The sequence below is a fragment of the Taeniopygia guttata genome, chromosome Z (genome assembly GCF_048771995.1).
Source record: "Taeniopygia guttata chromosome Z, bTaeGut7.mat, whole genome shotgun sequence".
Classification (NCBI taxonomy): Eukaryota; Metazoa; Chordata; class Aves; order Passeriformes; family Estrildidae; genus Taeniopygia; species Taeniopygia guttata.
The window spans coordinates 57,309,819-57,333,788 of NC_133063.1; the positions used below are offsets into that span (position 1 = coordinate 57,309,819).

The 23,970-nt window shown below is 38.1% G+C and overlaps 1 protein-coding gene across 4 annotated transcripts in view; it reads left to right on the forward strand.

The window, feature by feature from the left end:
• The window catches only part of ZSWIM6 (zinc finger SWIM-type containing 6), a 107,007-nt gene extending 86,174 nt beyond the window's left edge, over window positions 1-20,833 (forward strand). For all 4 annotated transcript variants that reach the window (XM_030259031.4, XM_072922600.1, XM_032744590.3 and 1 more), the window contains 7 exons: window positions 2,785-2,931; window positions 5,121-5,381; window positions 9,151-9,286; window positions 13,805-13,962; window positions 14,431-14,594; window positions 16,357-16,438; window positions 18,232-20,833. In XM_030259031.4, coding sequence (XP_030114891.4) covers window positions 2,785-2,931; window positions 5,121-5,381; window positions 9,151-9,286; window positions 13,805-13,962; window positions 14,431-14,594; window positions 16,357-16,438; window positions 18,232-19,094 — 1,811 coding nt within the window. In that variant the 3' untranslated portion in view covers window positions 19,095-20,833. The remainder of the gene's footprint in view (window positions 1-2,784; window positions 2,932-5,120; window positions 5,382-9,150; window positions 9,287-13,804; window positions 13,963-14,430; window positions 14,595-16,356; window positions 16,439-18,231) is intronic.
• Window positions 20,834-23,970: the final 3,137 nt, after the last annotated feature.

Here is a 23,970-nt window from a genome sequence, read left to right on the forward strand (position 1 = left end):
GGCATGCAAGTTGACAGTAACACCAGGAAGTTTACATGAGGAAACTAGGAAACTGGTTTTGAAACTAAAGTGAAAGAGATGGCTTTTAACTCTTCAGTCTGGGTAGTGGTAATGTCACATTTTGGATGTCAGAGGTTTTCTGTAAACTGTGTTGTGAGCTGTGCAGGGCTCTTACAGGCCTTCTCCAATATATATGGCATGATAGGGTCTTTATTCCAGTCAGAGGTTTTGGTTACACAATGAAAACAGTCACCCTGTTTACAGGGTGACTTTGCATTTGGCATGTCTGGTGTTTAATTTTTTTTTTCTCTGATCTATAATTTTGCTGAGCTTTATAATCTGAAGTGTAAGTCTAGAGGGTACAATGAGGCAAAGTCTGAACTACAAAAATCATCAAATTTGGCAGTGTGTTCCAAGAGAATCTCTTAAAATGCTTAAAATTTTAAAATTCTCTATAGAGAGGGGGATTGAGTTTTTGTGTGGGGTTTTTTTTTGTTGTTTTATTGACTGGTTTTGGGTTTTTTTTTTGTTGGTTTGGGTTTTTTAATGTAGTTTTTTATAAAATATTTGTGGTATTTTACTGAGCACTACTATTGTTTTTTTTTTGAAGGGGTGTTCTCCTTCAGATACATTTTCTTTGGCACATGATCCTTGCAACCCAGAATGATTTTGCTCTGAACCTTCGTAGTTTGAAGAGGCAGTGGAAGAAGGGGGTAGCTTTGTGGTAGAAGAGTGTATGTGGAAAAACTGGAATTACTTTCTCAGCTGCTACACTAGTCTTTTCATTCAAATTTTATATTAGCTCTTCTCTGTTACTCTAAACTGTGCGTATCCTCGTGTTTTGTAGTCAAAACTACCAGTGTTAAGTCACGTGTAAATTTTTCAAGTGTGTGTTCAGATGTTTTCCCAGAAATGAGCATTTAGAAGATATGCACCTAACTGAAAAAAAATTTAGCTGCAGTTCCTATGTACCTCTGTATCTTTTTCACACCTAAAAATGGAGTAAGATTTTTTAAAATGTTCTTTTGTTAAGAAGGGAGGTGCCTGTGTCACTGTATGTTTGTACCATTGGTAGGTGTGAGGAATCTGTTGCAAGTGTGCTTGTTATAATAGTGCCTCTTTTCATTACCAGTTGCTAGTGCAGCATGTAGACATTCAGCAACTCTGTTAAATTCCTTTCCTTGTGAGCAGGTTCTGTAGCTATCACCTAATATTCTATTATTGTTTTTAAAAAGTGCATGAAATGTGATAATGTGATCCATCCTGCCCTGAAACAAAGTAGTTTGTTGTTTCTGTGTTGTCCCTCAGTGCTTTTATTTTTTAATTTCATGGGGAATATTTAAAAGACTCTTTTAATACCATAAAGTGTGCTGGTCTCTATAACCAGAGGCAAACTGCAGCTACAGCCCAGCTCTAGGCTTTTTGTTCAGCAAACACCCCATGCTTCTGCTTGGCTTTTATTCATGTAGCTGATCTGATCCATGGAGCCCCTTGTGTGATTTTAAGTTAAATGTCTCTGACGAGACAATTGAAGCCTTTGATTGGCATGACACAAGAGAAGCTCACAAGTAGGCACAACAGAATAAACAGAACAAAGTGAATCAGTAAGAAGTCACCCTGATGTATTTACTATTTGTTAGGTAAAGGGATAATTTACTTGGGTTTTTTCATATTACATACCAGTGGATTCTTGAAAAAAAACTCTACCATCCTGACAGTGTGTCTGTATTTCATTTTGTATCCCCACACATTTAAATAGGAGAAAGCAGGACTTAAAAGTTTAATGCATATGGTTACTCAGTTATATGACGCTTTGTGAACAAGAGAGAGTGAAGGGCAGTAAAAGTTACTGTGTGACAGGCAGAGAAGCAGAGCAGCTATAATGGCTTCTATACAGTTTTTAGAGGGTAGTCAATAATACTCTCAAATGATCTCTCATTATTTACTTGTGTTTGTATGTCTGGGAGGAAAAAAGCTGAGAGTGTCAAGGGGAGTTGTTGCCATAGGACGTGGATTTGGGGAATAGCAAATACCTGTTACCACAATCACACTTCCTCCAATTCACTGCACTTAACATTTTTGCTTTATTCTAACCAAGTAACGGATAAGGGCTACAGAAAAAATATTTATGAAGATATTTCTGGACTAAAATCTTAAAATTACCAAAAATACACTGGATCCTATAAAAAGATAATTTTTTCTTGTATACCTCATTTAAACAGTTGTTGGGGTTTTTTTAAGTAACTGTCATCCTGAGTTTAGTGCAGACAAAGAAAGAGAGAGGTGCTGTATGAGCTCATAATTCATGAAATTGGAACATATTTTAGAATATTTTAATTTATTTCAGTTCCATCAGATTAACTTAAAAATGTAAAAAGGGTACTGTGTCTTTTTGAATGAGCAAATTGTTGTAAATATTTTACCAAAAAAGTTCCTTGTTGTAATTCTTCAAGCAGACATTTTCAGAAGAGTTCTAGTAGTATCAAGGAAGAGATTTCGGAAGTCATTGCCATTGAAATTTTTGACCCATAATAAGCTTGCTAGTGCCCAAAATGTCTGGCTTCCATTTTTTCTCTTTTCTTATTCCCCATTTACATATTCACTAAGGGCAGTGAATTCACCCTGAAAGATATTATTTTCTCTTTCTATGCAGAAACTACCTGGAAATGCTTTGAATTCTGCAGAAAGGGCATTTTAAGCGGTTTCACTTGTGTAATTGTTTTGATGGGCTTACAAGAGCTTTCTTTCCCTCTGTCCCTCCTCTGTGTGTGTTTCTTGCCACAGAACTTCTCCACAGGGGAGTAACCTCAATAACAAATCTTGAAGGCTGGGTGGGACACCCTTTGGACCCCATTGGCACCCTTTTTGGTAGCCTGATGGAAGCCTGCAGGGTGGACGATGACAGCTTCCATGGATTCTCCGATTTCACGGGTAAGACCAAGAAAATGCAGCAGTCTGGTACATGTCTTCATTTACTGGAGGTATTTTTCTGTCTTCCCTTTTTGTATCAGCTTCAAAGTCACTATTTATATAGCATAAGAACTTACATTTGCATGCCTTAGGAAAGCACAAGGGGGAGAAAATGTATAAACTAAGAAAGCACTTTAAAGTTACCAGTTAGTCATTCTTGAAGAAAATTCCGTATTTCATGTTTGAAATAAAACCTAATATGACTTCATAGCAGCAGTCTTCTCCACATACATTGCACTGTCCTCGTTCTGAGAAATTGCAGGAAATCACAGGATCACAGAGTTTTTAAGTTTGGAAGGCACCTCTGGGGATCAGCTGGTCCACTTAGTCTGCTTGTAGCAGAGTCACCTAGAGCAGCACATTGCTCAGGTCTGTGTCCATTTGGGTTTTGAACAACTTCAAGTATGAAGACTATACAACCTTCCAGGGCAACCTCCTGCTGTGTTCAACCACCCTCATAGTTAAAACGTGTTTTCTTATGCTCAGATGGAATTTCCTGTATTTCAGTTTGTGCCCATTGCCTCTTGTCCTGTCACAGGATACCACTGAGAAGAGTCTGGCACTGTCTTCTTTACATTCTCCCATCAGATATATATACATTTTGGTAAGATCCTCCTGAGCCCTCTCTTTTCCAGGCTAAATAATCCCACCTCTCTCACTCTTACTATATGAGTGACTCTGCAGTCCCTTAATCATCTTTGTGTTCCCACACTAGATGTCCTACAGCATGCCCATTTGCTGGGGAGCCCACAGCTGGACACAGCACTCCAGATGTGGGCTCACTAGTGCTGAGCAGATGGGCAAGATCACCTACCTCAGCCTGCTGGCAACACTCCTAAAGACAGCCCTAGATGTTATTGGATTTCTTAGCTACAGTGTTCATAATACTCCAGAACAATGACAAAACTCTTGAAATTAGAAACATACATAGTCTGTAAGTGGTAGGAGTTGGAAAATAGTGTTGCTATATCAATACATGATTTAGGATAGGGATAGGATATGTATAGCCATTTCAATTTCAGTATTTGCTCCCCTGGATTTTAACTGATTAATTCCGTAGTCTCTTTCTACCTTTGGGGTAACTTCTTAACACAACTAGTGTGGACAGAAACTGGATTCATTACTTTACCTGAAGCTTTTGTATATACACATCCACAATCTTCGTGAGACTTTGCCTCAAAAATCCTTTTATTCAATTAGATTTTCTTCAATAAATCTCTACTCTCTTACCCACCAGTTCTGGAAAATCTTGCAATTAAAAAATTTGGAAATCAGATTCTCTGCTGTTACTAAAAAAACCAAAACAACCCCATGAAATAAAAATATTGTGTGCAGAAAAGTAACTTCCTTTTGTACACACACATGCAGTCTTCCAAGTACATTCAGCCTTTCCATTTTTGCAGTTGCGCATCTCCTTATATCTGACAACTACAACTTTTTGTTCCCAAATTAGACTGTAAAATGCTACAAGCTGAAATAGCATTTTGTCATATGTTGTGTCTGTGAAGTGCCAAATGAATTGATAGCAGTCTTTAAAAAAGTTTATGGCTTTGCCTGTGTGGGATTTCCTTGTAATTTTTTACTAAAAATAGGGCTTCTAATGTTAACAATATGCATTTTTATCATAAGCACAAGTGTAACAAATTAAAAGCATGAAAAGAGTGCTAGCAAACAGCGCATATATTAAAGGTGAGGAGTTCCCGGTCCTGGTGTATTTGCACAATTCTAATAACTTCAACCGACATCTACATAGGTGTAAAAGCACTTTTCCCTTCCTCTTGCACATCAGGGCTTTAAGGAAATAAAGAAATGGGTAGGGAAAGAAATTGGAATGTATCTTGCAATTTTGGCCTCATTAACACAAAGCTGGAGGAGCTGCCTTTTTTAAAAATTGTGCGGTTTAAAATGAAAACCTTTATTTTTACTTGAGTGGATTATTTAAAACCAAATTATTTTTGTGTATTTATGCTATACGGAATCAGATGACATATTTTAGATTGGAGTGTTGTATTTTGAGACTGGTTAATAATTTAAATAATTCTGAAATGGTAGTACTAACGGTGGAAGCTTTTGTATATGTGGCATTGAAGGCAGATTATGGGTTAAAATGGTTTGCTGATGTGTTTTCCTTTCTGTGTCACCACTTACAGAGAACCTGGGGCAATGCAAATCTCTGGAGTACCAGCACCTGCCTGCACACAAGTTCCTAGAAGAAGGGGAATCTTACTTAACTCTGGCTGTGGAAGTAGCATTGATAGGGCTGGGACAGCAGCGAATAATGCCAGATGGCTTGTATGCACAAGAGAAGGTTTGTCGAAATGAGGAGCAGCTCATTTCTAAGCTACAAGAAATTGAATTGGATGATACTCTGGTGAAGATTTTTCGAAAACAAGCAGTCTTCCTATTAGAAGGTAGCTGAATATATATGCTAACTGCTTCTCTAAATTGTCTCCACTGACACAAGTACACAGAACTAGTGTTCCTGTAGAAACTGCCTTACATTCTTCATGTTTTGTTTTGCTTAGAATTCCATGAACGTTTTTATCAAATCTTGTACGAAAATTGCCATACTTAGATACCATGTGACTGCAGAGATAAGGCATATACTGACCTTTTATTTTAATTTTGAATACACTTTGTTCTTTACATTTGTTGCATGTCACAATCTCAAAAACCTGATTATACACTCTGGGCTAACTATTATATAATACAGACATCAGTTATCAACAGTTCCCAGATACCAAAATTCTAAGTATTCCTTGTATTCTGTGGAAGGAACTATACTGGCAGCTTTATAAATATATGAAGATTTTGACCACTGTGCCAAAGTGAAGAGCTCATAAAATTCACATATAATTGCTGAGACAGAAATGCAACATTTTATGTGTGAAAATATAGAAGATTACTTGCCTTTGAAGTTTTATGTCATAGGTGGAAATTAAAGTATTTGGCCAAATATTGTGGCTTCAGGTCTGGTCTTGTGCCTAAGTTATGAACATGACACACAATTTGTGCTTTGGAATTAGGCAGCGTTGAAATAACTTCTGTATATGAACATGCATACTTTTGCCTTAACTTTGAAAAAGGCTAGACGTGTAGCACATAAGCATCATGTTTAGAGAGTGATGTCATGGGTTCCAAGGTTGTCTTTCTGGTTTTTGTTCTTTTTGAATGGAATCTTGGGAAAAAATTAGCCAAAGGCATGATCCAGATTTTTGAAAGCTGGGTGGGACACCCAGGTTTCAAGTGCATGCACATGGCTTGAAGGCGAGTGTGGTACTGCCCTAGGTAAGTTGAGAGATGGTTGCACAGCAGTCAGGTTTTACTCTATTTTTGTGACACATTAGTCCTTTAAAACTTCGTCTTTTATGGAAGAGGTACAATATGTTGCTTAGGGTTCCCAGCTTTAAGTCACTGTTTTTGCCTAGATTTGAAACTGCAAAGAAGCTGCAACACAGGGAAAGTTTCCATCATGGTGTGTCTGTACAGCTGCTTTATGGCCTTTTGACAAGAAAAACTACTGTCTTGATCTAGCTATTAGCATACAGGCTTCCTCTGCATTATAAAATCAGTTTGCCACATCTGTTCACTGGTAAGGATGCTTTATGAGGAAAAGGCAGGATTTTTCTGACATACTCTCCAATAATTCAGTTTACTACTATGATCACTGAATATTTTCTTAAGAGTAGTAAAGAACTGATCATAACAGGAACTCTGCAAATACAACTGCCTAAAAAATTGCTGTTGTGAGCAATGTGCAGCAGTTGTTTTGCATTAGTATGTGATGAGAAAGCTGGCTTTTCTGCAGTAGTTTCAGTTTGCTCCATGTTAGGCAGAAACTGCTAGTTTACATGGAGGGGAAGGTGCTGATCATACCAACTGTGAGTTTTCAGTTGAAATTTGGTAGATACAATAAAGAAGACTTAATCCAATATTAAGCTAATTTCTCTGCTATTAATGCAGATTAATGCATGCTGTGTGTAGCTACCATTTGAGTATGTGGGAAAGCAGAACATAAAACTGCTTTGCGAGAACTGTTCTGATTTTTTGCTTGACTGCTAAGTTAATGGCTGAATATATTTTCATATAAATGCTTTGTCATGTGTTCCTTGTCTCCTGACTGAGTTTATGACTGGACCACCAACTGACAAACATACATGAAATGACTTCTTTTATTCAAGCAATGCCAGCTAGATTTGAATGGCTTTCAGCTTCATTTCAAATGGCTATGAGATAAACTGTCACCTATTAAATCTTTGACATTTCCTTTGCAATCAGCCCTAGTCTTTAGAAATATCCACCTATGGAGCGGAGAATTTTTTCATGCCTAGTGATTTCTATCGTTGCATGTTTTGCTAAGGTAGCAGTCAAAAGCATTGCTGAAACAGAAGTGCATTCACACAGCTATCCATCCATCCATCCATCCATCCATCCATGCATCCATCCTTTCAAGTGTGATTGGTTGGAGTCTTAGTAGAAGTAGTAGTAGCTTCTGGGACTACTGAGTGTTATCTGTGCAATTGTCCAGTAATATTTAATACAATGTTCTTATTCTGTATCTTGCAGCATTTAATGCCTGAACCTCTTGTCACTGAATTCAAAAACTGTTTGACATAGTTTTCCTATTAACAGGAATAATAGTCTTAGGTGTGCAGGAAAAAATGAAGAAATAGGGTTCATATGCACTGTGAACCTTTGAAACTCAGCAAGTAAATAGTTGCATTTGACTTTGTTGTTGTCTCACATGATTCTGCTGTTATCAAATTGAAATCTACACCTTACTGAAAAAGAAAAATCCATTTCCCCAATAATAGGGATAGTTTTCACATAAATAAAATAGAATTTCTGAAATCATGTGGGTATACTGGACTAACAGCCAGCTTTGGTGCATGATCTGAGCCCGTGTTCATCATCATAGAATTGCTCAGGTTTGAAAAGACTAATAGTATGATTGAGTCCAGCCATTCAGCCAGCCGTCACTATCTTCACCACTAATCCATGTTCCTCAGTGACAAATCCACACTTAATTTGAACACTTTCAATGATAGTGATTCTACCACTGCCCTGGGCAGCCTATTTCAATGCCTGACTGTCCTTTCAGTTAAGAAGTTTTTCCTGATATCCAGTCTAAACCTTGCCTAGCACAATCTGAACCCATTTCCTTTTATCCTGTCTCTGGTTGTCTAGGGCTTTTCAGGCAGGGGTAGAGAATCAAAAGGTCTGCCCTGAGCATTCTTTTCTCCAGGATAAACACTCCCAGATCCCTCATCTACTTCTCAGAACTTGTGCTCCAGAGCGTGCCCCAGCTGCATTGCCCTTTTCTGGACTCACTCCAGCACCTCAGTGTCTTTCTTGGAGTGATGTACCAGAGCTGGACACAGCACTTGAGGTGTGGCCTCACCAGTGCCCAGTCCAGGGGGACAGTCCCTGCCCTGGTCCTGCTGATTCAAGCTAGGGTGCCATTGGCCTTCTTCGCCACCCTGACTCATGTCACCAGCAACCCAAGGTCCTTTTCCACTGAGCAGCTTTCCAGTTACTCTGTTCCCAGCCTGTGGAGCTGCCTGGGGTTATTGTGACCCAAGGGTAGGACCTGGGACTTGAGTCATGACTGCACTCAGACCAAAGGGTTATTTAAATGCCAGTGTCAGGTGAGACATTTGAGGGATCAGGTGCTGCTGTGGTGATTAGTCATGTAATTTCAATTAAAGATGCACACTTTTCTATGGTCATCATTTTTTTTTCATAGTGAATTTGTGATGAAGCAGTGGCACACTGACAGGATATATGGGTATTGATGTGCATAATATAACTCTCTGGAGGCAGAGCTAGGATTATGACTTTCTACTTTTGCATACCAGATTTGCTGAATGAGTCCCATGAAGTACTGTAATCATTCTGTCATTCGTATAAGCACTGGCAGTGTGCTTAGTATTATACAATTTGCAGTGTATCTTGTTTTCCTAAATAATACATGGTATTTAATATAACTGTAATACATTGTGTATATATGATGTGTTATCTATTTCACTGAAAGTAGCAATGTAACTTCACCTTTTGTAAGGTGAAGCAGGAGTCTTTGAATACCACTTCTAGCTAAAGGTGTACCGAATGCTTTTAAAGGTTCAGAAGTTGGGGTCTAGCAGTTTGTAAAGACTGACATTCTGTTTCTCTTTCCTGCAGGTGGACCATATAGTGGCTTAGGGGAAGTCATCCATCGAGAGAGTGTTCCAATGCACACATTTGCCAAGTATCTCTTCACCTCTCTCCTACCTCATGATGCTGAATTGGCATACAAAACTGCACTGAGAGCCATGCGGTACGTATTCATGAGTAGTCTAAAAAGAGCACGAGTAGCAGATATGGAAAGGAAGGAAAGGTTTGCTAATCAAGACCTATTTGCTTTTTCTAAAATACGTATTCTTCCATTCAAGGAGTCAAGGAGGTACTGTTTTGGTTCTGTCATCTATAAAAGTAAAATGGTATTTTTAGTAACTATATTATAATAATTTATAAGTGTCCAATTAATGTTTATTTAGACTTGTAAAACAGGATTTTCTATTTCAGATAATTCTAGAATCCCACATGTGGGGCGCAAGATTTTGGGTTATAAAGCCACTTTAGCATATGGATTCTCCCACCCATGTGGTTGTGTGTGCATGATGGTATTCGTAATGAAATAAGGAGACGTATTTTACCATAAGTCTCAGGATTGTTTGCTGCTTAGTCTGCTCAGCTGGACAATTTGTTACACTCATCTTCTTTATAAATTGACTCTCAACAATGGAGTGGGTGTGGTCAGAGCCTGTGCATTTTTTGGTGCTTCATAACATCTTAGTCTCTTCTGCGTGAATGTTGGGATCTAAACGGACTACATCCAATGACTGAAAAATGTCTGGTTTGCATCCTATTTGTCTTCAGTAATCAGGAAAAAGATGTTTCTCAGGCAGTGTTCAGTGTGTGCTGTCTCAGGACAGGTCAGATTGGTAATGATATCTAAGAAAAGACTTCTGAATGAATTTTCAAGGGCCTAAATGATCAGTGATACTGATTATTCTATGTGGACAATAGTGAAACTGTTGTCCATATAGAATGCAGGGAAGAAAGTGGTCCCATCTGAATTGTCTGCTCACTGTCAAGAACCTAGTAGTTGGTGGTTTGCAAAGAATAGCCACAGCTGAATATTAAGAGCAGTCAAGTCTTAGATGATAAAAAAGAAAAAATGTTGAGTTTTCCTGGTCATTATCACCAAGCATGGTTACACGGTGATTGAAGGATGCCCTATCCACATAAAGAATATTTAGCTTCATCAAACAGGTCGTGTCTGTATGGTTTGGAGGTGTTTATTTTGGAGGTACTCTCTCCAAAAAGCTAACTGGAGTGAAAACAATTCCTGTGTTTGAAGGACTAAATGGAGGCCCTGCAAAAGAGCAAAATAGCTGTCAGTTTAAGCCAAAGGTCTGCTTAGCCTGTTGGGTATTTTTCTGCCTCCAAGAGAGTCTAGTAATGGATGTTATGGGAAGAGTCTAAAAATGTGAAGAGTGACCACGCATACTTGCTGGTTACAATTAGCATTTTAGGAAATAGACTGAGAAGATAAAAGTACATTACTGATGAACTATTGAGAACATTCAAATGTGTAATCAGAAAGCTGGGGCCACTTAAGTTTGCTAATCTTTTATCTCAAGGTAAGTGCATGAATTACTGATTATATCAGAACAGGAAGATAGTACAAAATTTGGTACGTGGGGTTTTTTTGGTTGGTTTTGTTGTTTCCTTGGTTGATTTGGTTGTGTTTGGTTTGATTTTGGGGTTTTTTTAAAGAAAAAAGTTAATTCTTTCATAAAACATACTTGTTTTGTATTTGTTTTCAGTTACTACCTTAAAGTATTTCTCAAGAGGTATGATTTTTCTAAGTTTGTATGGATTTTTTTCTCCTTAAACTAAGCTATTGAAATGATCCTCCAAGGCTGGAGTAGTCATCCATCAGCAGCTTTCCTGACTGCCTCAGTGAACATGGAGTCAATATGCAGTTTCATTTGAACAAGGATTTGCCAAGAAACCAGTCAAAACTGAAAACTTTTTTGGAAGTTTCCTTTCTCAACTAGAAAAACAAACAAGACACTGAAAGATCCAAATGATGAAATCTCCAGTTAGTCTTGGGTAGCTCCAGCCCTCATTTGTTATAAAGCTGTCATCTCAACCAAAGAAATTACTTTCTAAATAGACCAGTATAAGAAAGAATAGTCTTTTTGTTTCCATCTGGTAAAATCACAGGAGACATCGGTGTAGTCAGGGCTGTTTTCACTCTATAGCCATTTTTTTGTCACTTTATAAGACAGATGAAGATTCTGTCCTAGATAATAATCTTTCTTTTTGTAGTTTGATATTTGGCACTCTTCAGAAATGTGGACTGCTGTCTTCAAGGGTAGTGATGGCAGATTCAGATGTTTTCTATTCTGTGTCTGTCTGCATTCTTCTGCACTTCTTAAATTCTCCTGAAGAAGGATGATTATTCTTTCCATTCACACCAGAATGTTACTTCAGTTAATAAAGGACTCCCAATACAAACCAAATGAAAAAGTAATGTAATACTGCCTTAAGGGGACAAGAATAAAGCAAACATGAAGATGGAATGTCTGTCTCATGCTTAGAAGTTGAATGGGTCAGATGAAAATTTGAGCATCTTGTCTTCCATGGGAGAGGGGAAGTAGCTGTGTGGCAAGGACAGCAATCCCATGTGAAAGTTAGTAAAGGTGCTGCATGGAAATCTCTACAGCTGCTCATGCTTTTAGAAGTGAAGCATATTTCTTAACTCACGTTTGTTAAAAAATTTAATTTCCCAAGATCCGTGTAGTTGCTCTTCAGATGGAAGTGTTTAGTTTTAGTCTACATACAAGTCTACAAGGTCAATTACCCATGGCAGCTCAGGTGTATTTAACCTCTCTGTATTTAAAAATACATGTTGCTGTTTAATTTTTTGAGTCCTATTTTAGTGTATTTTACACTTAACATGAAATAAATGGCAACTGAGACCAGAATGCCGTTCATGTATGCATCTCAGATCTGCAAGGATCAGGTTGTGCAGTCCTTGATGGTCACTGGTATCTAGTTTTTTGCTTGCAGCACTGAAACATATGGCGCATAGCCTTGGAGATCGTGGATCTGCAGTTGACTGCTCACTTGGAATCTGAACTTGAATGTTTGGCTTAGTTTGGTTTGATCCCTTGTTAAGCCTGAGTTTCAGCCAGGCTTTGGGACCAGACTTTAATGGTGTTTATTCACAAGGCAGCTTTGCCAAAATCTAACTAAATAATTGATGTTTCAAAGGGGAAAAAATAGTTAAGAATACTAAATCTACTTGAACTTTTCTGGTGTTCCCTAACCTTGCCAAAATTGTGTGAAAGGCACCAGTTCACAACAGCACATCTTTTCTCAGCAAAAGAGCACAGAAGCCGGCAGTGAAATGCAAAGTGACAAAAGATTTCTCCAAAACAGCCTTTCTTTCATACTTGTTGTCTGTTTACTCATAACCTACTAATCCCTTTCTTAGTTTAATAGTTAGGATCTTTTCTGTTAATTGAAGCTATCTTATAATGCACCTCTGTAACCTCACTCTATGCTTGGAAAAAATCAGCTTTAGAATGTGTTTATGAAGAGGTGTCTTTGTGCTGCTGGAGAATAGATTTGATTTGATACTACTTTTTTTTCTTATTTTCATGCTCTTGCATGTGTGTGATAGTTATTTGGGTGGTGTGTTGTATTTTTATGGGCCTGCTAGATGCCTTTCCATATATTCAAAATTACCTTTCTCAGTGAATTCTTAAATATATTACTATACTGTATTATTATTTTACTAATATATCACATGCTTCAGGAATCTAAAAAAACCTGATGGAACTCAAATCCATCTTAATGCAAAAAAAGAAAAAAAAAAAAAAACAAACCAACAACATACTCCACAGCTGCTTACAGCACTTAGGTATTTATTTAAATACAAGAAATTGTAACTTACATTTAAATGGGCTTATTCTATAAGAAATAGTCTATCACAGAAAAACAACACGCTGGATTTTCAATATTCAGTAGTTGCAGTTTTGTCTCTTTGCAGGACAAAAGAGATGCAACTTCTCTGATCCTCACAGATCGCTTCCTTCTAGAAAATCACATGCATATGAAAGCTGGTAGAAACAGACCTCAGATACTAAGAGCCATCAAGAAGCTAAGCACTGGAAAAGCTTTTCTTCTGCACACAGCCTTATTACTGTTTCTTTAACCATTCATATGCTGAAACTGTGCTTGACTATATTGAAAAAAAAGCCTATTTTTGTTCACTCTGACTTTTTGTACTGACATTTATAGAGTAGCTGACGTACTGTCAGTATTTAGTGTGTTGCAAGGGCAGTAAGGTTATATCTTTGCTGTGGCTGTCATTTGGATTGTAGTAGTCAACAACACATTAATTTGAATTTTTTAAGTATGAATGTTCCTTGTTGGGTAAGATTGTTGTTGACTTATGAATACTTGATGAGAAAATGGAGTCTGAAAGTCATATTAAAGGAAACTTCTCTATCACTGCTGTTTGGGACCCTAACATCTGGTTAGGGTACATTATAAAATACCACTAGGTTAAAAACACCTGTTGATATCAGAAAGTTTGGCAAGTGAACTTTCGAGATTCCCGAAGAAGAGAAGTGGTTTTCCTTTTTTTTTTTTCCCTGAAACTGAAAAAGCATATTTTATAGACAATACGAAGTATTCTTGCAGCTTTAGTTTAGCCCATGAGCAACCAAGTATAGTAGTGGTTTAATGAAAGAGGATTTCTTTCTTATTTCAGGTTGCTGGTACTGGAATCCACAGCTCCTTCAGGAGACCTGTCCCGCCCTCACCACATTGCATCTGTTGTTCCAAACCGGTATCCCCGCTGGTTCACCCTAAGTCATATCGAATCCCAGCAGTGTGAGCTGGCATCAACCATGCTAACAGCAGCCAAAGGTACATTGCTGTCAGTTACGTACTCAACTAAATGTGTGTTTTTAATATCGCATGGGTAAACAGATCATAAAACTCATGCTTAGGAGTCCAGGTCATAGTCTGGCAGTAGTTTGAAATGGGCATAACAAACTGAACTGGCTTAAATCTGTCATATAATTTTCTAGCAATGTATTTAATTTAGTTAGCTGGTAGCTAGATGAGCTGATGAGACACCTTTTTATTCTCCTGACACATGACATTGACTATGAGACCAAAAGTTCTAAAGTTCACAAATCAGCATGACTTTTGGCCCTGCACTGCACTAATACCTTCAGACAGAGCAGTTTGTGGTCTCTTAGGTTTCCAAAAACAGACTGTGTGTAATTGAAACATCATACTATTGCATAGCAATGTCAGGCTCAGTTATAATTGATCTCTGGGTGTTTTGGGTGCTTATTCCATTCTGGTGATTTTGTTTACACCTTGCAGGTGATGTTCGGAGACTAGAAACAGTGTTAGAGTCCATCCAGAAAAATATCCACTCCTCATCACACATCTTCAAACTTGCCCAGGATGCATTTAAAATAGCAACACTCATGGACAGCTTGCCAGATATAACTCTTCTGAAAGTTTCTCTGGAGTTGGGCCTTCAGGTATTTCCCTCATTTGTTGTTATTATAATAGAAGAAAGAAATTTGATGCAGTGTTGGTGCACGTAGCTTTTAAGCACAGGAAAGGATACTGTCTTTGGGCTCTATCTGGACTTGATCTTAAGTTTTGTTTTCTACTACAAAGCTTAATGTATTGGTAAACACAGACCAAGAATCTGCACAGTCCCTTTGTGCCATTCAAGTGGAAGGTAGAGCTGGCCTTTGTTGTTCTGTTGTGTTCAGGGATGAGAGAAGACCAGTGTGATGGGTTCAGGATTATATGTAGGACTGGCTAGAAAGTAAAATTACTCTTCTTGCTGGAAATGCACTGTATTTTCTGTGTGGTCTTCAGGGGTATTTTCCTTTTCTTTCTCTTCCTTTCCCCTTAATGAGAACTGGTACATGCTTGTTGAAAACCAAGGTCAACCATAATGCCTGGTTGCTAAGGCAGAGCATACTGACAACAGCCCTCTCACTTCCATCAACATCCTGTGCTCCACAAGCTATGGTATAGTCAGATGCATCTGAGTGTGGTTGAGGTGTGCAAGTACTGCAGATCAGTTTTCAGGGTCTGACAAGAGACTTTACAAGCTAAAAGGAGACAGCCAACACTGACACTTTTGAATCTTAGAGTTTAGGCAGTTAATTTCAACAAAAACAAATATCTTCATCCCTCTTTAGGGAATTCTTAAAAAAAAAAAAAAGCAAAAAACATACAAAGATCAGAAAACCATTTATTACTTTGCTTCAGTAAATAAAGCTCCAAAGACTTTTGGGGAAAGGGTATTTTCCCAATTTCTTCTTATGCTGAAGAAACATACTAAAACCTTTAATCAAAAAGATGAGGGTTCTATATGTCTTTTTAGGCTTTCAAATTTCCATGGTCACTGTGGAAATCTGTTTCATTTACCTTAAAGGTTTATGTGTGAGAGAGAAAAGTCCTTGAAATTGACCTGTGTGTCACCTCAAGCTTTCACCAAGTATCGTTCAATAGAAACAGCACACTTTGGGTATTCATGTATTCATGGATACTCTCTTGTGGCTGACAGTGTCATCAGAACGTCTTCAGTGTGGTCTAGTGAAAGTTATGTCACAGAACCAACAAACTGGAACTGTTGTAGAATTTGCCCGCTGTTCTGCTCCAAGCTTACTGAAGGTGTTTTAAGAAACTTAAAGATTTGTTTTCCAGAAGGAAGGTGCATAGCAGTGTAATTCCCAGCAATTCCCAGGTGTGTAGTTTCTTACAGTAAGGCTTTCCCTGCAAGACACAGTCTCAGTGCTGTCTTTAGTGGCCTAGAGATGATTACCCCTTCTTTTCTCCTCAACTTAATTGTAATTTGGTTGTCTGTGTTCAGTATCTGACTACTTACAACAATTCTATGCCTTGGAATATCACATAATGATTGCCAATATACTTGTGCATAGAGGGAGGAGATGGTACGTAATATAATTTCAATAATGGGTAATTGATTGTTGGTTGTTGTTTTTTTATGGGATAGCATTTTTTCTTGTCCCCAGATAAAACAGTCTTTGTCCTCTATCCTTTAAGGATGTGCAGGTGGAATACAGTCTGTATGCTGTTCAAAAATACCTGAGCAGTGTTTTTCAAATTGTTGGACATAGCAGATGAAAAAGGTGAAATGGAGTGGAGAGGGCAAGAGACTGCCGTTTTTAACTCTAGTGTGTTTGAGTACTTCAGAATTCCTGTTAGTCTATGGCCTTGGTTTGCTATTTAATTTTTATTTTGTTTGTGTTCTTTGAACAGGTGATGCGGATGACGCTGTCAACGCTGAATTGGCGACGGCGGGAAATGGTGAGGTGGTTGGTAACATGTGCAACAGAAGTAGGTATGTTCTGAATGTTTCTCTTGTCAGCTACTCTTATAAGCTTTGATCTTCCTTGTCAACACCCAAGTTCTGCAAATGCCTCCCACTTCATGTTCATCTCTAAAATTCCTTTGGTGAGAACACATCATGGCAGTGATTAGTGGGTGTTTTTAGGTACAAAGCAAGTGAGACAATAGTTGAGTAATGCAGTGTGACTTCTTTCCCCCATAAGGTGGAGGTGTGCATAACCTATGGGAAGCATCCAGATGCAAATACTATTACCCAAAATACTCAATGAAGAACTGGGAGATCAGTGCTCTCTCAAGTAGCATGTTTGGATCATTTTGGGCTTTGCTATAAATTTCCTGCATGTCTTCTCATAGTTTATGAGGCATCTCATAAACCCTCTGTGTTAAGGTTTGCCATCTTCAAAATGTGGATACAGGATCTGAAATTGAGACTGTATTAAAAGCTGTATAGCTGTTAAAAAAAAGTCAAAAATCAGCAGCAATGCTAATGGGAACAACCTAAGTACTTATGATAATTGAGCCATTTTAATTGCCAGTAACGGTGTTTCTGGTATTTCTGAGTTGGATTGTATTGCACAGATGCTTCTTGAGTTTCAGAATTCAGGAGGATTGCTGCTGCTTATTCTCTGGATTAATTTATTTTTTGCTTTATGCTTAGCTGGCCTTACATTGGTGTCAATAGCATGGGGAAATAGAGCTTGCCATTGTATGCTCTCAGCCAGAAAGTCGTTTGTGTCTGCAAATTTTCCTGCAATCCTCTTGTTTTATTGCTTTTATATCTTTGCTGAGGTAATTTTTGCTGAGGTTGTCTTATATATATTAGTACTTGAGTATTATTTTGTGCAGCTGCATCTCAACAAATAAAATACTGTATTTAAAATTACTTTAAATTGGTTTACATATTCTGATAGATGTGTCCTGTAAAGAACCTAAAATGGCATGCAAAGTACTCTTGAGACTTAATCAACACAATAAAGAATCAATAGGGTAATGCTAGGAATCTGTTTATTTAAATGAAGATACTGTATTCTCTGGCTATGCTGGTTTGCTGCAAATTAGTGATGAAGTGCCTGGTAAGCATCAGAGTCCTGCAGAGAAAATGAAGACCTCTGTGTGTGTTTTAGGTGGGCTCACAAATGTGTGTTAACTGCTTCTAGCAACAAGGCACTACAACTATGGAACCCGTCAGTCAGTGTTTCCTCCGCCTGCGAAACACACTGGGAATACAGTGGCACTGAGAAATAAAATCTCCAATAGTTCATATTGCTCATTGTATTTCTCTAATAAGGATCTTGATGATCATGTACTTAGGAATTTGATTGCTTTAAGGTGTGCTTAATAAGTTCTGCTAAAGTATGCCATGGTGTTTTCTTAAAAAAGCCATTTTGCCTACTTTTCACATGTGCTGTGCCTTGAGATTCACAGTGAGAAAAGAGGTTGCAGTTGCCCTGGTGTGCAAGGTGAGGGTTGCTTTTGAGATGATGAGATGAAATAAACCAGAATGTTTTACCCAAATTGTCTTAAGTAAAACAGCTCAGCTGTCACAACAGGAAATTAAAGCTCATCTTGCAGGCAAGGCAATTTTTGCAATTTTCTGGGTTTATGTGGTTGCTGCAGAGTTTGTACAGTAGTTTTAGTTTTAATGTTCTTTTCCATCCTTGTTGTCTGTGAGCCCTTCTTGCTGGGATGTACTGGTTACCTCTTAGACTTGGTGGGAAATATAATCTACTGAATATCTCTGGTGGCTTTTATCAGTTGTGGCTAATCCTTTCTTTCTCTCCCCAGGTGTTTACGCACTGGATAGTATCATGCAAAACTGGTTTACGCTTTTCACTCCAACAGAAGCCACTAGTATTGTTGCTACAACAGTGATGTCCAACAGCACCATCGTCCGTCTGCATCTCGACTGCCATCAGCAGGAGAAGCTGGCTGGTAGTGCTAGGACGCTTGCTCTACAGTGTGCCATGAAGGATCCTCAAAACTGTGCCCTTTCTGCACTGACCCTATGTGAAAAGGATCACATAGCTTTTGAGACCGCTTACCAAATTGTTCTAGATGCTGCTACAGCTGGCATGAGCTACTCGCAGCTTTTTACCATAGCACGATACATGGAGCACCGGGGTTACCCCATGCGGGCCTACAAGCTGGCCACTTTGGCCATGACACATCTCAACCTGAGTTACAATCAGGACACACACCCTGCCATTAATGACGTTCTGTGGGCATGTGCGCTCAGCCACTCCCTTGGGAAAAATGAGCTTGCAGCTATAATACCTCTAGTGGTCAAAAGTGTCAAGTGTGCAACAGTACTGTCGGACATTTTGCGAAGGTGTACTTTGACCACTCCTGGCATGGTGGGACTTCATGGAAGGAGGAACTCTGGAAAGCTCATGTCACTGGACAAAGCCCCTTTACGGCAACTCCTGGATGCCACAATCGGAGCCTACATTAATACGACTCATTCACGTCTCACTCACATCAGCCCACGACACTATAGTGAGTTTATAGAGTTCCTCAGCAAGGCAAGAGAGACCTTCCTAATGGCTCATGATGGTCACATCCAGTTTACACAGTTTATTGACAACCTAAAACAAATCTACAAAGGCAAAAAGAAACTGATGATGCTGGTTCGTGAACGGTTTGGTTGATGAAAATGTGTGAATGGGGGATTGGGGGGGAGGGGTGGTTTATTTTTACTTGAGCCTGCCTTTGTATCCTTTTTAACTTAAAGAAACAGAGCCACACCGGTATTATATGTGTATAGTTATATTGAGTTTGCAAACTAAACTGTCATGTTGTGAAAGTTTGTGTGTTTAATTTTCTTCTCTTTTTTCTGTTTTGTATGAGAGAGGGGTTAAAAAAGGTTTGGTTTACACTGAGTATATGTTGTCAAGTGGCAAAAGCCCACATCGCTCTCCTGTTCTTTCTGTATACGTTCACAGCCTCAAAAACAAATATATATTGCAATGGCTTTAAAAACCAAACAAAACACCTCCATCCTGTGATAAGTACCTCGAATGGATTCAGCTTTACTCCTTTGTAATTCATCCTTACATTTCAGCATATTTAAACAAACCAACAAACGAAATATTAATAGTTAAAAGGCTGACCACGTGGCTTTGCAGTGCTGTTCATCCAGAAGCATGGCACACAATGCTTGTGCATGTGGAAACTTAGCGACTGTCAACATACATTCTCAGGGATTTATCAAAAAAAACTAAAAAAAGAATGAGAGCATTTATTGTACTGTATATATATTATAGTATATGTCTGAATATTAAAAAATATAACATTAACTAATTTATAAAAAAATCTATGTAATGCAAAATACTTGAAGCTGCAGTAGCTTGGTTTTAAACAAAAAAAAAAACCTATCAGAAGGACTAAAGTGCGCCTTGCTTCAGGGTTGGCTCAGGTGGTGAACTATATGCTGGGCATCTATGCAGAGCCACCTTTTGGATTGCATGGTTGGACTGATACCTATTGGGGAAAATTTTATATATATATATATTTATACAACCTGTGTATACATATATATGTATGCACACATACACACATGCTTGTAACAGGCACTATAGTAAAGAGGGACAACAAAAATACACAGCCAGAGCAGCAAGCCTTAGCATTAAGAATACAGTATGCCAGAATTGGGGTTTGTGCCTCCTAGCCTAGAAAACTTAAAGAATATCCTTTTTGACACAAAACGCAAAATGTTTTCCAAAATTATTGACATAATACGTTACGCCTTTGCAGTGAGCTAATAATAAGCTAACCTTTGTGCACAAATAACATATATATATTATATATATATATTCTGCATAGGTATTTTGACTTTGTGCAGGACAGAAAGTTGTGTAGGTATGACTGTTCTACTTTTCAGTTTGTTTTTTTAATATATTTTATTTTCTCTAGAATTACTCAAATAAAAGCAGCCTTCTATCTTGCCTTGTCTTAATGCTTTAAAATAACCAAACTGGAGATCTAACTACCAAACTGTTCATTATATTATTAAATACCAACTTTGGTTACAGTATAGTGTCTTTACTTTAGCTGATGGTTCTGTATCCTTGTGCTTTTTAAAGCAGTTTTTATGTTTTGGTGCAAAAGTTGTCCAGTGTCTCTTGTTCCCTTCATTAGAGAACATGCTAGAGGTATGTTTGTAGGTATTTTTGTTTAGAAAAACTATTTCATGCTCTCCATTTTATTTATTATAATAGATAAAAAGGTTGTACTTCATCACCCATGTAAACATGCTCATGAAGTTGAAAGTAATTAAGATTTGATACACTGATATCAATTTATTTATGTAACTAAATCACTGTTTTATAAACTTGTTAATGATCAACAATTTTTTTGTTTTGATTAAAATTAGTTTTTTGAAAGTTGATTCTGCCTTCTTTAATGGTGTCTGTTACTGGAATTGAATTGTGTTCATAGATCATGAATACCCATCTAAAAATTTCACTGCAGTGTGGTGTTATGCAATGCAACTACAAAGTCCAGGAAATAAATGTTGTGTTCCTCAAAAGTTCTGCTGAGAAATCGTAGTGTTCACAGCTGCTGGTGGAAGAAGTCCTTACCAGTTCAAAGCTGCTGGTAAGGAGAGAAGGGGCCAAATTCTGCCTGTGTCTGAAGAGGTGTGTTTTGTACATCAAACAGTAAGCCTTGAAGCACCTTCCTGCTAGTATTCTGGAGTGTGTGAGGGTTTCCACTCTGGATTATTTGGGTAGCCATGAGAGTTGAGATCTGCTGTGGATGTATTCAAGGACAATTACTCCTGTTCATCGATTGGCTTTTCTAAAGTGTTTTGTGTATTTTGAGTCATGCAGCTCATTCCACAGAGTGTGAAGTTTTTGCTCATCAGCTGATAGGTGATATTTCTATTTTTTGGAGCTCTTACTCCATAGGAATTGTGTGAATTTCTAGCCCTTGCAGAATAATGGAATATTACATGGTTGAAAATTGAAGAGGAGCTTTCTGCTTTACCACTATTTAATAATTTTAGGACTGTTACGTGATGTCATACTTGATCTGATAATTTGATAGTTTTCAATTCCTTTTTTTTTTTTTTTAGTATCTTCAGCTGAAAAGATAATTAATATGCAGCAAACAACTAAAAGAGATACCAGTGTAACCATGAATTCTGACAGTGAGGCTTGCATCACTGAAGATTAAGGAGGAAAAGGTCTGAATCTTTGTACAATTTATCATATAAAATATGAGTCTTTTACCAAGTCTTGCTAACAGCTGAGATGTCCTGACCTAATGGTGCTAACATTCTGTGACGTTGTGTGACTTCAATTCCTTCCAAATATTGAATTCTCATTACATTTTTGGTTCATTACTTTATCCTAGATGAAGTATCTGTCATGGGCAGTAGCACAGGAAGGAAAAGAGGAAGTATCCCTTCATTTTGTGATAGGGTTTGCATGGTTGCTTTTTTCTGTGGTTGTTTTAGTTGAGTTGTTTTTTTTTTTCTAATTTTACAAATAATGCCACAGTAAGGATAATTCTGGATTATGCAGACTGTAAAACTGAAGGCCCTTTGAAGACCAGGCATTAGAATTAATGCAGTCGAGGTAGTTGTGACCTGGTTTGGACAAGTACATCACTTCTTGCAGAACTGATTGAATTCTATGTGACTTATTTTCATGACTGAGTAAAATCTTTTCTGTGCCTGCACTGGTGCTGTGTAGTGCAATTTACACCATGTTACAAGCCATCAAGGACTAACAGAGACTTGGTCAATCTCTCTAGTAAACACGTCTCAATATGTCCTGCCCTTGGTTTGTGAAGGTAGGAGGACTCAACCAAAAAAAGAAAAGCCTTTGAGCTCTTGCTAGAGGCTTTCAGAAGTCTGAAAGTCACTCTTTAATATTTCTTTAGTGTTCTGTCAAATTAATTCAAGCTTTTCCTTTCCGTTTTGGTTTTGGTTTGGTTTCTTTTTAGCAATTCAGATTTTTGTGTAAGTGGGTGTAAGTAGCAAGTGCAGCAAAACTGGGGTACTGCTTAAATGGGAATTTTGTTTTCTGAGGTGTAGTTAGAGTAAATTTGCAGTAATTTGTTTTTGCAAAAATGAGTAATTTGATTCTGCAAAAATGAGGGGGGGGTTTTACTGAAAAATCATACAACCTTCCATTTCTGCTTTAAAAACAAAAGTTCTAGGAGTTCATCTAATTTTAATGGAGGATACAATCTGGAAAAGTAGCAATATAGCTGTTACCTTTACCTGAATTAAGAAGCTTCAGATATCATCTTGTTCTGCAGTTCTGACTAGAGATAAAGTATTCAAAGGTAAGTATTTTTCCACTGTTTTGAATGCTTGCCCTGTGTAAAGTATGTACTTTGTGCAAGGATAATGGGGAAATAATGAACATAAACCACAAAGTGTTTTGCCGGCTCTTGCATTGCAACAGGTAAGACTATACTGAACGTGAAATGAAAAGCTTTGTAAGAATGTTAATTGGAGAGACAACAAAGTGTCAGATACAGCTTTACTTGTGAGAAGAGGTTGGTGGGATCTGCCTCCTGTGGAGAAGTGTACTCTCCATACTGCACATGGAGAGGTCAGTCTTGCCTCGGCTCCTTGGGCAGTTAGCATCAAGTAGCACCTACCTGTCAGCTGAAATGTTTGCAGTCCATATTTGTGGTGTTATCTGTGTCCCTGCTTTTACTAAAAATAGAGAATTGTGTACTCTGAGAAAAATAACCTGTCTTAAAAAGAAAATCACATCAGCTGCTGTATTTGCAGTCAACTCCAAGGTCATAGGATTTCTGTTAATATATATTGACTACAAAGCATGAGTTATTTCTAAAGCCAACCTTGACTAATTTCTGTAGCTTTTTAGGTAGAGAGCAGTAATGACTAGGAAGTACCACAATCATGAAGCCACACAGTGAGTCATCTTTTGCTGAGTTTTGTGACAAATGCATTTAGTTGTTGGGATTTTTTACTTCCTCTTTAGCCTTTGTCCTTTTGCATATGTAATTTAAAGAGCTTTGTATTTGGAAAAATGTTTACATGAAAGGTGATGTACTTGTGGTTTGATGGTGCAAAATGAGCAACAGAGCTATTGGTAACCATGGTCCATGGTGTTGGAAGAATCTGTGGAGCAGTGAATGGGAAGGGCGAGCTGATGCAGGCGCTGGTGAGCTCAGTAAGGCCTAAGGGGGCAGCCGCAGCTGACATGCAAAACCAACACTGTCTGCCTTTCCACCACTCTGACCTTGGAATTGTTTGTCTAGCCACAGGGAAGTCTTGGTTTGGTGTCTCAGGCATCAAAGGCGCATCACTGTTTGCAGAAGGATTCTGCAAAGTCAAAAAATGGATGAGGGTGATTAAGGACAGAGCTAAATATTCCTCTGCTGAAGCTGCTGGAATTACATCAAGGCTAATGTTGGCAGACACTTTTGAGAAGCCTGTTGTAAGAAAAAAAGTAGCAAGAGAAGTAGTGCCAAATTCTGCCTGGTTAGTGAGCAGGGAAAAAATCATATGGGGTTTGTGACCTTCATTTCCAGACAATC